Genomic DNA, 17,810 nt, shown 5'->3' with positions numbered 1-17,810 from the left:
TTCTAGGCGCTACAGTCTGGAACCGCGCGACCGCTACGGTCGCAGGTTCGAATCCTGCATCGGGTATGGATGTGTGTGATGTCCTTAGGTTAGTTAGGTTTAAGTAGTCCTAAGTTCTAGGCGACTGATGACCTCAGAAGTTAAGTCCCATAGTGCTCAGAGCCATTTTGAACCTAATTTTTCTATGCATTTAAATTGCCTTTCATTTTGCTACACTGGCTCATTCGTCGCCTACGTTTCGACTCCCAGCAGCCATCTACAAAAACGTTGACCTCTGACACGTAACAGCTAACACACGTAACCGTCACATTTAACTCTCGACAACAATTCTGTGTGCAACTGGGAGAATAGAAACACCAAAATTCCAGTGTTCACTACACAGAAGAAGTCAGGCTCAACTTATAAACTGAGAATCAAAACTACTAATAGCTTCTACTGGCCTTTACGCTGCTATTAATGCCGAGAGAAAGGCTAATGAGAGCAGTGATGGTTCTAGCAGCAAGCCTCGTGAGATACGGAATCGTCCAAGTGAAAGAACATGACTGCTGTTCAATTACCTTTCGTCTGCTTGAGGATGTAGCTCTTGATGCAGCGATGAGCAAGGCCGGTTCCAGGAATTTTACAGCCCTGTGCGAAAATTTCAAGCGTCGCTCTTCCTCCCCCCCCCCCCTTCTCCCCTCCTTACTTGCATTTTCACCATGTCCTTCATCCGTGACGTTTTATTTTCACACATGACGCGTACTCCACTTAATCATACGTGGTTTTGGCTGGAATACGTCTTTAAGACCAGGGCTTCTTTTTGTGAAACAAGAGTGAAACGCTTGCAGTGTAATACATTTTGGCCGGCCGTGGTGGCAGAGCGGTTCTAGGCGCTACAGTCTGGAACCGCGCGACCGCTACGGTCGCAGGTTCGAATCCTGCATCGGGTATGGATGTGTGTGATGTCCTTAGGTTAGTTAGGTTTAAGTAGTCCTAAGTTCTAGGCGACTGATGACCTCAGAAGTTAAGTCCCATAGTGCTCAGAGCCATTTTGAACCTAATTTTTCTATGCATTTAAATTGCCTTTCATTTTGCTACACTGGCTCATTCGTCGCCTACGTTTCGACTCCCAGCAGCCATCTACAAAAACGTTGACCTCTGACACGTAACAGCTAACACACGTAACCGTCACATTTAACTCTCGACAACAATTCTGTGTGCAACTGGGAGAAAAGAAACACCAAAATTCCAGTGTTCACTACACAGAAGAAGTCAGGCTCAACTTATAAACTGAGAATCAAAACTACTAATAGCTTCTACTGGCCTTTACGCTGCTATTAATGCCGAGAGAAAGGCTAATGAGAGCAGTGATGGTTCTAGCAGCAAGCCTCGTGAGATACGGAGTCGTCCAAGTGAAAGAACATGACTGCTGTTCAATTACCTTTCGTCTGCTTGAGGATGTAGCTCTTGATGCAGCGATGAGCAAGGCCGGTTCCAGGAATTTTACAGCCCTGTGCGAAAATTTCAAGCGTCGCTCTTCCTCCCCCCCCCCCCCTTCTCCCCTCCTTACTTGCATTTTCACCATGTCCTTCATCCGTGACGTTTTATTTTCACACATGACGCGTACTCCACTTAATCATACGTGGTTTTGGCTGGAATACGTCTTTAAGACCAGGGCTTCTTTTTGTGAAACAAGAGTGAAACGCTTGCAGTGTAATACATTTTGGCCGGCCGTGGTGGCAGAGCGGTTCTAGGCGCTACAGTCTGGAACCGCGCGACCGCTACGGTCGCAGGTTCGAATCCTGCATCGGGTATGGATGTGTGTGATGTCCTTAGGTTAGTTAGGTTTAAGTAGTCCTAAGTTCTAGGCGACTGATGACCTCAGAAGTTAAGTCCCATAGTGCTCAGAGCCATTTTGAACCTAATTTTTCTATGCATTTAAATTGCCTTTCATTTTGCTACACTGGCTCATTCGTCGCCTACGTTTCGACTCCCAGCAGCCATCTACAAAAACGTTGACCTCTGACACGTAACAGCTAACACACGTAACCGTCACATTTAACTCTCGACAACAATTCTGTGTGCAACTGGGAGAATAGAAACACCAAAATTCCAGTGTTCACTACACAGAAGAAGTCAGGCTCAACTTATAAACTGAGAATCAAAACTACTAATAGCTTCTACTGGCCTTTACGCTGCTATTAATGCCGAGAGAAAGGCTAATGAGAGCAGTGATGGTTCTAGCAGCAAGCCTCGTGAGATACGGAATCGTCCAAGTGAAAGAACATGACTGCTGTTCAATTACCTTTCGTCTGCTTGAGGATGTAGCTCTTGATGCAGCGATGAGCAAGGCCGGTTCCAGGAATTTTACAGCCCTGTGCGAAAATTTCAAGCGTCGCTCTTCCTCCCCCCCCCCCTTCTCCCCTCCTTACTTGCATTTTCACCATGTCCTTCATCCGTGACGTTTTATTTTCACACATGACGCGTACTCCACTTAATCATACGTGGTTTTGGCTGGAATACGTCTTTAAGACCAGGGCTTCTTTTTGTGAAACAAGAGTGAAACGCTTGCAGTGTAATACATTTTGGCCGGCCGTGGTGGCAGAGCGGTTCTAGGCGCTACAGTCTGGAACCGCGCGACCGCTACGGTCGCAGGTTCGAATCCTGCATCGGGTATGGATGTGTGTGATGTCCTTAGGTTAGTTAGGTTTAAGTAGTCCTAAGTTCTAGGCGACTGATGACCTCAGAAGTTAAGTCCCATAGTGCTCAGAGCCATTTTGAACCTAATTTTTCTATGCATTTAAATTGCCTTTCATTTTGCTACACTGGCTCATTCGTCGCCTACGTTTCGACTCCCAGCAGCCATCTACAAAAACGTTGACCTCTGACACGTAACAGCTAACACACGAAACCGTCACATTTAACTCTCGACAACAATTCTGTGTGCAACTGGGAGAATAGAAACACCAAAATTCCAGTGTTCACTACACAGAAGAAGTCAGGCTCAACTTATAAACTGAGAATCAAAACTACTAATAGCTTCTACTGGCCTTTACGCTGCTATTAATGCCGAGAGAAAGGCTAATGAGAGCAGTGATGGTTCTAGCAGCAAGCCTCGTGAGATACGGAATCGTCCAAGTGAAAGAACATGACTGCTGTTCAATTACCTTTCGTCTGCTTGAGGATGTAGCTCTTGATGCAGCGATGAGCAAGGCCGGTTCCAGGAATTTTACAGCCCTGTGCGAAAATTTCAAGCGTCGCTCTTCCTCCCCCCCCCCCCCTTCTCCCCTCCTTACTTGCATTTTCATCATGTCCTTCATCCGTGACGTTTTATTTTCACACATGACGCGTACTCCACTTAATCATACGTGGTTTTGGCTGGAATACGTCTTTAAGACCAGGGCTTCTTTTTGTGAAACAAGAGTGAAACGCTTGCAGTGTAATACATTTTGGCCGGCCGTGGTGGCAGAGCGGTTCTAGGCGCTTCAGTCTGGAACCGCGCGACCGCTACAGTCGCAGGTTCGAATCCTGCATCGGGCATGGATGTGTGTGATGTCCTTAGGTTAGTTAGGTTTAAGTAGTCCTAAGTTCTAGGGGACTGATGACCTCAGAAGTTAAGTCCCGTAGTGCTCAGAGCCATTTGTACCAACACATTTTGACTTATAACTCCAAAATCATGTCAACCAAAATTACGTCACTCGCAGAATATATAAGTAAAATCTGTTCACTTTTTCTCGTTCTCTGAGCATACGGCGCGTTACCTGTAGCAACCAGCATTGCTGAGCACAGCATTATTAACGGTATCGGTGGCGCTTCCGCTGTACAAAGCGGAAGATAATAGAGCAGCGACTGTGTTACATATACAGTATTTTACGGATTACAAGACGCTACGGACCATAAGACGCACCTTAATTTTTAAGCAATGTTTTAAAATAACGTTTTTAACCATTTTTATTATAAGACTACAAAGCCTTACCAAAAATTTCTTAGTTTATAAAACCGAACTGACCATTAAAATTCCTGCGTCATCTGAACTTTTTTCTTCTACTTCTTCATCTTCTTCCTCTTCGGCGTCATCGTTATCCTCTTCATACATAAGATGGTCTTCACTGCTATTGAGAGCATTTCTTATGCCGTACTTCTTGAAAGATTTAGCAATAATGTCTTCTTTCGTTCTAGACCACGATTGTTTTATCCTTCGACACACATGTTTGCTTGTAGGTCTGTTTAAAGCTCCCTTCGGTGGGAATTCATGTTGGGTTTCATCCATCATCCATTTATTCCATTCCTCTGTCATATTCACTTAAAATAGTTTATATGTTGAGGCATCAAGTGGTTGCAGTTGTGAAGCAAGTCCTCTCGGAATAACAGCAAGGTCTGTATTTCCCTGTCTCAACTTCTCTTTCACAGAATTTTTCAAATGACTACTAAACTGATCTAGCGCAAGAAGAGAGCTCTTCTTCAATAAGGCACCTTACGTTCTCTCCCACACACTGTTAACCCGCAAGTTTGTACCAGCCACGTTTATACAGCCCTTGTCATGTACGTGAACACCACCTGGCGGTATTTCAGAAGGCTTTGCCGTTGTCTTGCACCTGAAAATGATCATTGGACTAAGTTTAGTACCGTGAGCATAACATGAAAGGACAATAGTACAGTGCATTTTATCATCTCCACTTGTTTTTTATAGCTGCAGTTTTAGCACCTTTCATGGCAACAGTTCTGTTACTCGGCACATCAAATGCCAGAGAAGTTTCGTCCTTATTCGCCATTTGGCTTAATTCCGCACTGGTTTTCTTTCGGGCTGGTCGTTGTGGCCGAGCGGTTTTAGGCGCTTCAGTCCGGAACCGCGCTGCTGCTACGGTCGCAGGTTCGAAACCTGCCTCGGGCATGGATGTGTGTGATGTCCTTAGGTTAGTTAGGTTTAAGTAGTTCTAAGTCTAGGGAACTGATGACCTCAGATGTTAAGTCTCATACTGCTCAGAGCCATTTGAACCATTTTTCTTTCGATGTTGAAGATAGCATTTTCTCTTCATACTGTTATGGCATTTTCTGAGATATTCTGGTTTTGGTTCGCATGCTAAGTCCACGACACTTCATAAACTTGTAGCACCAACCAACTCCACCCTTGAAGTTCCTCTGTGGCGCTAGCTTACGAGCCCGTATTTGAATCATTTTTGTACTAATTATAATGCCATTTTGATGGTGTCCTTGAATCTATTTAAATATGTCATCTTCTAGTTTTGGCCGTTTTGCATTCACTCCTCTTTTGTATATTTAGTCCTCCTCATTTTTTTCAGCTATTCTTTGCTAGCCCGTCAATCGCGAACGGTTTTTTTTTTCTGTTGGTGGAGGGCCAACGTGTCGCTCAGCTGCTCTATTTCTGTCTTCTTCTGCACATGCTGTTACTTTTAATTTATAGGTCGCGTCATATGAAAACCTTTTACTTTTTTTCAATTACGAAACTAGCTTCTAACATAAATATTGTACTGTTACCGATAACACAGATCACTTTCATTTCAAATTCACTAGCACGCAGGCTAGACAGTATTCTGGGTTTTTGTGATGACGGGGCGAGAGGAAGACAGGGTTAGCAAACTTGAGAATACCCGCAGTTTACTTCCGTCGCTGCATCGGTTCAGTGCTGCTGCTAGTTGAATCCATTGTTGCCAGATAGAGATAGGATTCCTGCAGCATCGAATGTATGGTCATTTTTAAGACTGGCGGGAATTTTAAACACTGGACGTTTTTATATTAATCTCGAGCATAAGACGCACCTGAATTCTGGAAGCAATTTTCAGAGAAAAAGTGCTTCTTACAGTCAGTAAAATACGGTTAATGCTTTATTTGTTGAAGAAAAAGTGTATAAACCGCCAGTGTCTATTTAATGTATTTATAATATTACTTGAAAATACAGCTCTTAGGTTGCGCAGGTAAAAAATTTTCAACTTTACCTAGGTTTCAACCGCTCTAAGGCAGCCTTCATCAGAAGTAAAAAATTTTTTACATTACCTATAACAGAGGATTGGAATAATATAAAAATTATTAAATTAAACATATGTAATAAAATTACATCATAGTTAACTGCTACGGTACAGTAGACAAAGAAAGCATACTTACATAGAGTAAATAGTTATGAAATGGTTTAGAGCAACAGTGCTCATGTTAAAGATAAAAATATATTTGTACATTATAAAATTTTCCTAGGAATGCACAACTTGACTAAGACGCGTCGCTAAGGATCGCGTGTGCGGCCGGCACTGTAAGCAGCTGAGAGACTGACAGGCGCGCGCGCCGTCGATGTTAGCAAGTCGGCACCTTGTATCGCGCCATCTAGTATTGAATGAATGACAGCTGTTGTCACTGTAAATTACAAGCATTCAATACTAGATGGCGCGATACAAGGTGCCGACTTGCAAACATCGACGGCGCGCGCGCCTGTCAGTCCCTCAGCTGTTTACAGTGCCGGCCGCACACGCGACCCTTAGCGGCGCGTCTTAATCAAGTTGTGCATCCCTAGGAAAATTTTATAATGTACAAATATATTTTTATCTTTAACGTGAGCAATGTTGCTCTAAACCATTTCATAACTATTTACTCTATGTAAGTATGCTTTCTTTGTCTACTGTACCGTAGCAGTTAACTATGATGTAATTTTATTACATATGTTTAATTTAATAATTTTTATATTATTCCAAAACTCTGTTATAGGTAATGGAAAAATTTTTTACTTCTGATGAAGGCTGCCTTAGAGCAGTTGTAACGTAAGTAAAGTTGAAAATTTTTTACCTACGCAACCGAAGAGCTGTATTTTCAAGTAATATTATAAATTTCGTCTACGCTTGCTCCATTATCGGCCATGTTCAAAATTGTCTATTTAAATTGTCCATAGTTTTAGCCACCAAATACGAGGTGATTCAGATGCCCTTACATATTGATTTTCTGCAACCGCAACGCCTTTAAAAACAACGCTCGAGGTTTTCATATTCTCTCGCTCGCTACACACAAATTATTAATCCTACAGAAAAAATGAACAGGATCTTTTTGTAGGTCATTTAACGTAGTTAAATCTTGTTCTGAGTTACGTTTTCGCTGGCTGACATGGTTTCGAGTTATTCAAGGAAAACGCGTTTGAAGGTCAATTTTGTACATTTTGCTTGAATAATTCGAAAACTATAGCCTCTAGTGGAAACGTATCCCAGTACAAAATTTAGCTACAGTATATTTCCTATTTATTTTTTCTGTATGACTAATAGTTTGCGCGCAGTGAACGACAGTATACGAAAATCTCATGTGTGGTTTTTGGAGGCTTGCGAGTCGCATAAAACCAATATGTAAGGGCGGCTGAATCACCCTTTATAACCATTATCGCCTTTTCAAACGAATCCTAGTTCTGAGTATAGCATCACGGCGGACGTGTGCATGTGTGTAGGCTCAAAGGAGAATGAACATTGCTACACTGGATTCGACATCGTCATCGCGCAGCAGCACCTGGAGATGGTATTCAGTGCCAGTGTGTGGCCGCCCGTGCTGTCCTGACCTACCTCGACACAGAAGGCGATTGACTTTTGCCATGGCAGTAAGTTCTTCAGGTCTCTCGCCGTTTTCAAAATATCTGATCTCGCACGCCACCAATCGGTAGCCACTAAAATTGCTGTTGTCTGCCTCGGTAGGTGCGCGATCATCGCCGTGGATTGCTAACAGGAGGGCCATGGGTTCGATTCCCGGCCTGGTTGGAGATTTTCTCCGCTCGGGGACTGGATGTTGCGTTGTCTGTGTTTTCGTACCGTCATAACTGACACTCCACTATTGAGCTGGCTGCATGGGCACGTCCCAAAAGCTAATGAAAGAAGACTGATGAACTCTGGCAAGTCATGGAATGACATACTCATACCCATAACGCGAGGTCCAATCGGCAAGATGCTCGCTTAGGTTAGGGCGGTTTCAATTCTAAATCTTATGGGTTACAGTCATTGTTGCTCCCAAAGGTGGCAGGCCTATGCACTTACTTTCACACTTTGTCCATCCCCAAATCGTCTAAAAATTTAATCACTTATTGTTCCTCATATCCTGTGTGTGCACAGTACTTAAAATTAGTATCTTTTCCGGTATTGCAATTTTAATGCCCAACAGTGTGCATAAACGACAGATAACATTTATATCTCTCAGAGATGGCTCGCTAATTACGCGGAGATCATTTTTTAGCAATTTATTGCAAGATCATATGTGGCTTGTAGATGGTCAGCACTTAATGCAAGTTCATCTACATCTACGTCTACTTCTACATCTACACATATCCCCTGAAAGCCACCACTCAGTGCACGGCGGAGGGTACCTTGTCCCATTACTATAGCCCGATTTAAATTACTTGACAGTTGACATGTCACTCGCCGCTGCAGTGTTGCCACATCGGCTGTCGGTTACCGCTCGATTATAGAAGACACATAAACACGGCAGGTCAATTCCCAAACGCTGTCAATGTGTAACGCGGAGCAACGTTTCAAGTTTCCGCCACGAGCCACGTCAGAAACGCGAGATACTCTGGCGACAGATGATTTTAAGTGACAACGACTGAACTGCGGCAGTCGACACGTCTTGTAGCTCCTAAGCTACCCACAACCTCGTGACGTGCAGTGTATCCCAGAAAAACGGCGGTCAATAATGTGCGGCAGAACTAGAACCACGATAGCATGTTCACGACGATTAAAGCTAACCTCAACGAGCAAACTCAAGAAGAAAAAATTCAGTTTCAGCGTTAAAAGCAAATTGATCGTTGATTACCTGAAAATATCCTCACCCTGGCTACACGAGCTGCCTTATTGCCAACTGATGAACAATCCTCTTTGACACTTTGTTGCAGATTAAAGGCAACACAGAGATTCCAAACGAAAAAAGAATGACTGGAAGAAAACTAAGAGCAAATAAAAAAGACAACACAGTGATGAAAATACGCGGCAAAGAATTAGAAAGAAAATAGTTTAAGCCATTTAACTGAGTAAAAATAATACTCATACTCTTTCGATAAGATTTAGAAAGAAAAAAAATCGCTACATTTGACTAGATTTGACGACCTTCTGCACGTCAGGTTTACACGCTACACATTGCGCTATGCCATTGCACTGTCTTCACTGCTTATACACTCCTGGAAATGGAAAAAAGAACACATTGACACCGGTGTGTCAGACCCACCATACTTGCTCCGGACACTGCGAGAGGGCTGTACAAGCAATGATCACACGCACGGCACAGCGGACACACCAGGAACCGCGGTGTTAGCCGTCGAATGGCGCTAGCTGCGCAGCATTTGTGCACCGCCGCCGTCAGTGTCAGCCAGTTTGCCGTGGCATACGGAGCTCCATCGCAGTCTTTAACACTGGTAGCATGCCGCGACAGCGTGGACGTGAACCGTATGTGCAGTTGACGGACTTTGAGCGAGGGCGTATAGTGGGCATGCGGGAGGCCGGCTGGACGTACCGCCGAATTGCTCAACACGTGGGGCGTGAGGTCTCCACAGTACATCGATGTTGTCGCCAGTGGTCGGCGGAAGGTGCACGTGCCCGTCGACCTGGGACCGGACCGCAGCGACGCACGGATGCACGCCAAGACCGTAGGATCTTACGCAGTGCCGTAGGTGACCGCACCGCCACTTCCCAGCAAATTAGGGACACTGTTGCTCCTGGGGTATCGGCGAAGACCATTCGCAACCGTCTCCATGAAGCTGGGCTACGGTCCCGCACACCGTTAGGCCGTCTTCCGCTCACGCCCCAACATCGTGCAGCCCGCCTCCAGTGGTGTCGCGACAGGCGTGAATGGAGGGACGAATGGAGACGTGTCGTCTTCAGCGATGAGAGTCGCTTCTGCCTTGGTGCCAATGATGGTCGTATGCGTGTTTGGCGCCGTGCAGGTGAGCGCCACAATCAGGACTGCATACGACCGAGGCACACAGGGCCAACACCCGGCCTCATGGTGTGGGGAGCGATCTCCTACACTGGCCGTACACCACTGGTGATCGTCGAGGGGACACTGAATAGTGCACGGTACATCCAAACCGTCATCGAACCCATCGTTCTACCATTCCTAGACCGGCAAGGGAACTTGCTGTTCCAACAGGACAATGCACGTCCGCATGTATCCCGTGCCACCCAACGTGCTCTAGAAGGTGTAAGTCAACTACCCTGGCCAGCAAGATCTCCGGATCTGTCCCCCATTGAGCATGTTTGGGACTGGATGAAGCGTCGTCTCACGCGGTCTGCACGTCCAGCACGAACGCTGGTCCAACTGAGGCGCCAGGTGGAAATGGCATGGCAAGCCGTTCCACAGGACTACATCCAGCATCTCTACGATCGTCTCCATGGGAGAATAGCAGCCTGCATTGCTGCGAAAGGTGGATATACACTGTACTAGTGCCGACATTGTGCATGCTCTGTTGCCTGTGTCTATGTGCCTGTGGTTCTGTCAATGTGATCATGTGATGTATCTGACCCCAGGAATGTGTCAATAAAGTTTCCCCTTCCTGGGACAATGAATTCACGGTGTTCTTATTTCAATTTCCAGGAGTGTATTTATGAATGTGGAGACAATCGCCACGCTGAATTGCAGCCTTCAGAAATTCAGCTTCACAGAATGTCGTGCGAAGGTTATCTAATGTACTGTAAATACATAAAATTGCAACCAGTCATTTTTTAAATAGTTTCTTATTATTCCATGAACCGCTTTTCGAGCCTTTTCAGCCTCATCCTCAGATGTTTTTCCCGGAAGTGACACATCTATTTCAAGAATAATGCTGGATACTAGCTCTGCAACAAGAAGATGGCAAATGCTTTAATGCATCGCCATGAGTGTTGTTTGTCTGTCGATGCTTATGGCGAAGCATTAAAGCATGTTCCATTTTCTTGTCACGGAGGCAGCACCCAGCGTTATGCCTGAAACAGCTATGTAACTTCCGAAAAACCATCTGCAGATGAGCCTAAAAAGTTTCGAAAACCGGTTCATAGAATAATAAATAACTATTTCAAAAAAGTGACTTTTACATGTTTTTACATTGAATAAACAGTCACGGGTTCTAAAATATCCGTAATGGATAAGCTTAATGCTATCTAATATATCTCTGTGATTATGATAACTGTTTATGTGACGCTGAATAGAGTCTTGTGTCTCAAGTATCCAGCAATGTATGGTTAGTGCTGTGTATGAAACGTTCGTTTTTCATCAGCATCGTTATGTTTGTTGTTTTGTTTTTCCTGTGGTTATCACGCGCGATGAAATACGAAACAAAAGTGCCAGATCCATGATTCGGGATCCAAACACACCAAGAAAGGAGCCGCGCGGTATTAGCCGATCGGTCCAAGGCGCTGCAGTCATTGACTATGCGGCTGATCCCGGCGGAGGTTCGAGTCCTCCCTCGGGCATGGGTGTGTGTGTTTGTCCTTAGGATAATTTATGTTAAGTAGTGTATAAGCTTAGGGACTGATGACCTTAGCAGCTAGGTCCCATAAGATTTCACACACATTTGAACATTTCAAACCAAGAAAGAATGCCAGACAAGGAACTGAAAGTGAACTGACAAATTTTTGTGGCAGTTTGGCAAAGGCGAACGATTCAGGCGTGGCGTTAATCGCTCTGATTGGAGGAAATCAGCTCCAATGCGAAACATGTCAACTATTAAATAGTTTTAATAGGGCTATAGTCATTCCCTTTCCTGTTCCACTAGCAAAAGGAGCAAGGGAGAAAAGACTATCGATATGGCTCTGTATGAGCCCTAATTTCTCTTGTCTTTGCGGTCCTTACGTGAAATGTTCGTTGGAGGCACTAGGATCGCTCTGCAGTCAGCTGCGATTTTCTGTTCTCTGAAGTTTCTCAATAGTGTTTCGTAACACTTACCTAGAATTCTGCCAATAAACCGAAGTCAGCCATTCGTCTTCTGTACTGCTGACGTTACGTGCTTGTTCTATATCATGTCGGTTTGCAATGTTACGTCTCTCTACTAATAGACGTGACTGTGTGAAGCAACACAACACTAATACTGCTTGTTCACAAAGAGAAGAGCTAATTCTGAGAGAGGGGGGGGGGGGGGTGCAGGGTATAGAGGAGGTAAGCTCCGGCCACCGGCACACAGCATATTGGCGGTGGGGTAATAAGTCGCGCTAACGTTAACGCAGTGCTGGCAACACTCTGGCGTCCACATAAAAATTGTGCTCCAAGCTGTATACAGAATGCCATCTATTAGCCGCAGCAGCAACTGTTAATGTTGCGCATATACTAGCGCAAAAGCGGACAGCGGCATAATAAAAGATTGTAGGATACGTGAAGTTATTTATTTGTAAAACCCAATATTGCAATTTCGACGGTTGGCCGTTATGAAGTGAAATGGAAAGTTTCATATTGACTAATACTGCCTATTTCTACTAATTTCGTAACAATTCTCTTGGACAATTTGGCATTATACAGAACTGGTAGAAAAACTTACATTGTGGCAATAAAAAGAGAAGGAATAAATTTGGAAAATTTATCAACAGTTGTTACGCTGTATTGTACCCTCAAATACATCACTCAGAATCACTTTCATTGTACTCCTCTTCTATGTGTACTTCATGTTCGTTGTTACTTTCCGTTTCGGCGTGTTAATAATGATATCGTCTATTGCTAGTTCAGCACCACCATCATGCCTCCAATATTCTTCTTCTAGTTCTTGGACCTTCCTGCAGTACCCTTCCCAGCCATCGGCCGTTACAGTCAAAAGGGATTCACTTACTGTCGCAAAAAGGTTAACTTTCGACATGTCCCCTGAAATGTAGCGCTCTCTAAACAACCATTTTAGTCTCGCCCATGCCAGTTCTACCGCACTCAAATCACAATTGTAGGGAGGCAAGGGTACAACCATGTGGCCTTCCTCTTTTCGCCATTTCGTCAATAACATATGTTTTTTTAGCAGGTCTATGCTGTTGTATTAAAGCGAACAGAACCCGCTTTCTCATGCTCTCATTACAGACGACACCCCTATTTTGAAGCCATTCCAACATCCTCACTTTGGTGTCATACCGTGTGGGTGTTTTCTCAACCTGTCTGTTATGGTATGGAGCGTTGTCCATCACAATTACCGACTTCGGAGGAAGTTTCGGGAGCACCATGCTTGAAAACCACCTTTCAAAATTTCCTGAATTCATCTGATTTAGCCCAAAATTTTAGTTCGGCTTCCCTGACAAATCCCTTCCTTGATCCAACGCTTCCAACAATCAGTCTTTTGGAGGACGTTCCCCAACCCACAACGCCGACAATATCACTCTTCTGGCAACATTTACCTACTGTCATATTGCTGTCGATCCACGCTTCATCCAAATAGAGTATTTCTGTGGCTGCTTCCCTCAGATGTTTCATTTGCACAATGAAACGCGACCGCCAATCAACAATGTTTCCACGCTCTTGCAGTAAATACCGCTTATTTTGTACTTTTTGCCATGTGAATCCCATGGATAACAAAATATTCCGCAGTGAAGTAATACCCCCACTTCCAGCCGATCTTTTCTTGTAGTACAGGACGAAGTGTTTTCAGACTGGGAGCAATCTTCTGTACCATATAAAAATCTTCGATTGTTTGTTTTACGACAGTCCTGTCGAAATTATCCAACTGGATTTTTCCAGTAGACCTTGGCCTAAATAAAAGAGAATTAAAAAAAAAGGGTTAGAGAGTAGACTGTAAGAATGTGTAGCTAGAAGTAACAAGGAGAAGTTTCCAGGTGAAGAATCTACTTTTGTAAAACACTTATAGAGTAGTGTTAGTCAGTGTATGGTCCCTGGTGTCGTACTATGCAGTCACATTTAACTGAACTGAGTGAAAGTGATTATAACAGTCCTTGCTATTAATATTTAAAAGAATGCGAGGATTCGTGCCCGTCACCTTCGGTACAGAAATCAAGCACCATAACCGATATACTACAAAGCGAATTGCGTAGATATGACTTAATTTACAGCTGTAGACTTAATTTGATATGCCTATTGGAGGACAGAAATTCTTTCACACCATACAATCAAAACGACTACAGTAATTCAGACAAACGGTAAGGGAGATTCAAAGCAATGTCGAACTGAAAAATTTGAACTGAAATTTACCTTTTTTTGCCGGGAGTTTCTGGTGATTTTCCAGGGTTGTCTTTAGAAAATCTACGTATTCTTTACACGGAACTGACGCTCACCCCTGTATAAGTAACTATTCGTGTTATTGGCTGCGAAAGAAGGTGCAGCAATTTTTTTTTATTTTTGCTCTCTTCTTCGCTGCATTTAGCAACATTACTAATTATTTTTCTTTCTCGACTCCGTAGTGTGCTACCCTTTGCTCTTCTCTGAGGAGTGGATGGAGTATTTGGCGTTGCACGCGATGGGCCAGGAACCTCTTCGTCACTCGTAATGCAGTGTAAAACTTCACTAAGGAACGTAGCGAAGCTCACCAGTCACTTTACAGTTCACTTTTACGGTTCAGTGTTACGTCACTGAGGTTGGCAGCGGCCGGACGCTAAACACGACTGAACCGAAGTAAACCGAAGTGGACCGAATTTTAACGACTCAGAACTAGGGAGGCCTGGCTCTTTTTTTTGTGAACAAGCAGTACTGCATTCGAAAATAACAGGATTGTTTTCCTACTCACCTGCCATAACGTACATTTTTGTTTTTGAAATATATAACCGCCATTTGACTGTGCAACAGGTTTTATTCCACAATCTAGATTTCGGCCTTGGATTATTATCAAGTGTTACAAGTATCAAAAATAATTAGACTTGAGTAGAACAAAATTCATCGTCAAAATACGTATCTTCGGTTATGTAAATCATTTTCCACTATTAGAGTAAGCTGTCATTCACCGTACCAAATAGTAATTTTGTATAAGCCTTCTTCTGTGGCCCTTCAGTCACTTAAGGACGACACAATACAGCGTCAGCATTCCTGACGATACCCTTGCTACTCATGAACATTCGCCATTCAGGACAACATACTGTATTCTATTACTTAAGAAATCTTCGGGCCAATCACGTATCTGTAAACCAATTCCGTATGCTATGCCAAATGCTTTCCGGAAATCTAGTAATATGGAACCTGTCTTTTGCCCTTCATCCTTGGTTCGCTGGATGTCGTGCGAGAAAATGGCAAGCTGAGATTCGCACAAGCGCTGCTACTAAACCCGTCGTGCTGATTTCTGGACAGAAGCCCTCTACCATAAACGCAAAGCGGTGCGAGTAAATAGACGAAAAGACTCGATGTTACTTGATTACGCGATCAGCGATCAGTCGCCGAAATGAGTTACAACACCCATGTATCCTGGTTTATCTCTCCACAGCGATTTAAGGTGGAACGGCCGTATATATCAATTCGTGTGGAAGGCATGTGCCATATCCAGAGTCATTGGAAGAATGCCACACTAGTTTATAATACCGATGTTCCGTCACTTACGTAGTATTCTTCGTCGGTTTCTTAACAAGTTAAATTAACTGGAAAGAAATTTGTCAACGATTTGTTTAGTCAGTATAAAAGAGTGTAACCGAAATGCTCAGCTGACTGCAATGGCGGACACTTTCAGAAATACACTTAGTACTGCAGAAAGCCTTACTCTCATATTTCTGTGAGCCAAATTACAATACAAAAAAGAAACTATCTTATATTCCGGGCAACCGCAGCTGTTGAAAGGCATGATGTTAGGAAGAACTCAGCTTACAGCTGGCAAAATTGTTGTTTATTAAAACAACAAAAAAGAAATACATTAACTACACTTTTTATATCTGGCGTAAAGACTACGAGGAGGTAATTACAGAAATTCAGTCATACCGCACTGTGGGTTATGCAGTGCAGATGTAGATGTAGAATAAATATATGAGGGAGTGAAAGAGAGAAATAAACCAGAAAGCAGTTCTTGACGTGTACGTTAATAAAATCGATCTTCTTTGAAACTAGAGATATTGTTTTTATGCGTGTTCATAACAAATATTTTTTGAAGTTATTTACATTTATATGCAATTATTATAGAATGTTAGTTACGTTGGATGAAGCGTCAAAAAAGAAAAAAAAAGCGGCCTTATAATGTGCTGCATAGTTGTATCTACATCAGCCGTTAGTTCAGAATTACGATGTGCAAACATGCATATTATAACACGGATTTTATATAATCCGCCCGAGTTTGGCTGTATGTGTGATGCAACCTCCTCACCATTTCTTTTTTGACGAATCGTATTAGATTTCGTTTCTTCATCTACACTGTCGCTTCTCAAACAGAATAAGAATCTTTGGCAAACAGACTGCTTTAAATTTCGAGGAAGTCTCGGAGCCTTCTAAAAGAACGGTGACACCTGCCGTGTTCCCACAGTATAATAAAGTAATCAGAACACACTCGTCCGCGTCTCACAGAATGTTTGATTTGCTAGAATACATCAACGCTTAACCTGTTCACAGTTATCCTGTCCACGGTAGGGCACAATCTTGACAGTAAATGATGAAAGGTCAGTATGGAAATTTGAAAAGTGGTGAAATGCTTCTAACTGTACTAGCATTTTTTTCTGTTATTGACAGACGTCACAGCTGGTGTGTCTTACAGACAGCAACATTTAGTTCAACAACTGACGATTGTAATCCTTACGCGCGGTTTTTCTCTTTTGCAGACTTGGTGCTTCTTGCAGTAGTAAAAGTAGTACACATCGTATGTTGAACTGTCATGGACAACTGTGATACTATGAGTATATACACTGAGTTGACAAAAGTAATGGAATAGCTCTTAACCCATTACTGGCCATTGTCCCTTTTTTGGGACGCGTATATTTTACTTATTTCTACGTAAGCAATGGAGCTTCTAGCCTTTATTGTTGCAACTGTAGGTTCAACTGTAAATGTAAAATAAATAACTTTTTTCTAAGTACTTCACGTCAGGAAAATTATAAACTTGCCGATTTTTTGTTCTCGCACTTCGCAGCACTGTATGTCTGCTGGTAGTTCCTGGGCGACAATGAGCTGTGATTTAGTTGTCTGGGCGTGTTTGTTATGAACATATGGATGTCCGTGTAAGATTAAGTATACTTCAGATTTTTTTCAAGTAAGTGCAATATCGATATATTTTATGCGTCCCAATAATGGGACAATGGCATGTTACACAATCATTTATTGTTGATGTGCTCTAGTCCCGTATACACGTATTATACAGAGAAGAATTGCATTTTACGTTCTTTATATCTGCTTTTTTTCATATTCTCTTCGAATTTTACGATTCCAACAGGATAAAAACATGCCGCGTGGACTTACACTTGAAGAAATTCTAGCAGAACTAGAGAACCATCAAGAGAGTGACGATGAAGATGATGACGTAGAATTGGCGATTATTCCACGCGTTGCAGGTGTAATAACAGATGAAAAAGACATTGACGAAAATGTACTGAACAATGAGTCTGTTGTATAAGATGCAGCCGGTACTTTAGAGCTCATAACCAGCCGAGATGAAGCTAATGCTACAGTGGTACCTCCAGAAGCCAAAAGAAGGAAAGCGTTAGGAGATGGAGCAGAAAGTGGTACGTTATCTACAAAAAAATATAAATGTAAGTGGTATAAATGTCAACCAACACGCACAAACACTAGTGAACCAGGGAAGAGCAACGAACATTATGTTGCGGAATATCTAGCAAATGATTGCGCCCCAGGTGTATAAGAATTTTTTTTTCTGAGAAACAAATGGATACTATTATTGAACAAAGCGAAATCTGTGCTTGCCAACATAACAAAATAAATTTCCTGCTAACCAAAGAAGAACTAAAATCTTTTATTGGCATACTAATTCTGAGTGGTTATCATAAGCTTCTCCCTGAGAA

The 17,810-nt window shown here is 43.0% G+C and overlaps 1 protein-coding gene across 1 annotated transcript in view; it reads left to right on the top strand.

Annotated features, from left to right (window-relative positions):
- Positions 1-16,394: 16,394 nt before the first annotated feature.
- Positions 16,395-17,810, top strand: part of LOC126088385 (uncharacterized) — an 89,157-nt gene continuing 87,741 nt past the window's right edge. The window contains exon 1 of the mRNA XM_049906563.1: positions 16,395-16,457. Within this exon, the coding sequence (XP_049762520.1) occupies positions 16,448-16,457 (10 nt within the window). The 5' untranslated portion in view covers positions 16,395-16,447. The remainder of the gene's footprint in view (positions 16,458-17,810) is intronic.

Source organism: Schistocerca cancellata, chromosome 1 (assembly GCF_023864275.1).
Source record: "Schistocerca cancellata isolate TAMUIC-IGC-003103 chromosome 1, iqSchCanc2.1, whole genome shotgun sequence".
In the NCBI taxonomy this organism is placed as follows: domain Eukaryota; kingdom Metazoa; phylum Arthropoda; class Insecta; order Orthoptera; family Acrididae; genus Schistocerca; species Schistocerca cancellata.
This window is presented reverse-complemented; position numbering and strand designations above follow the sequence as displayed.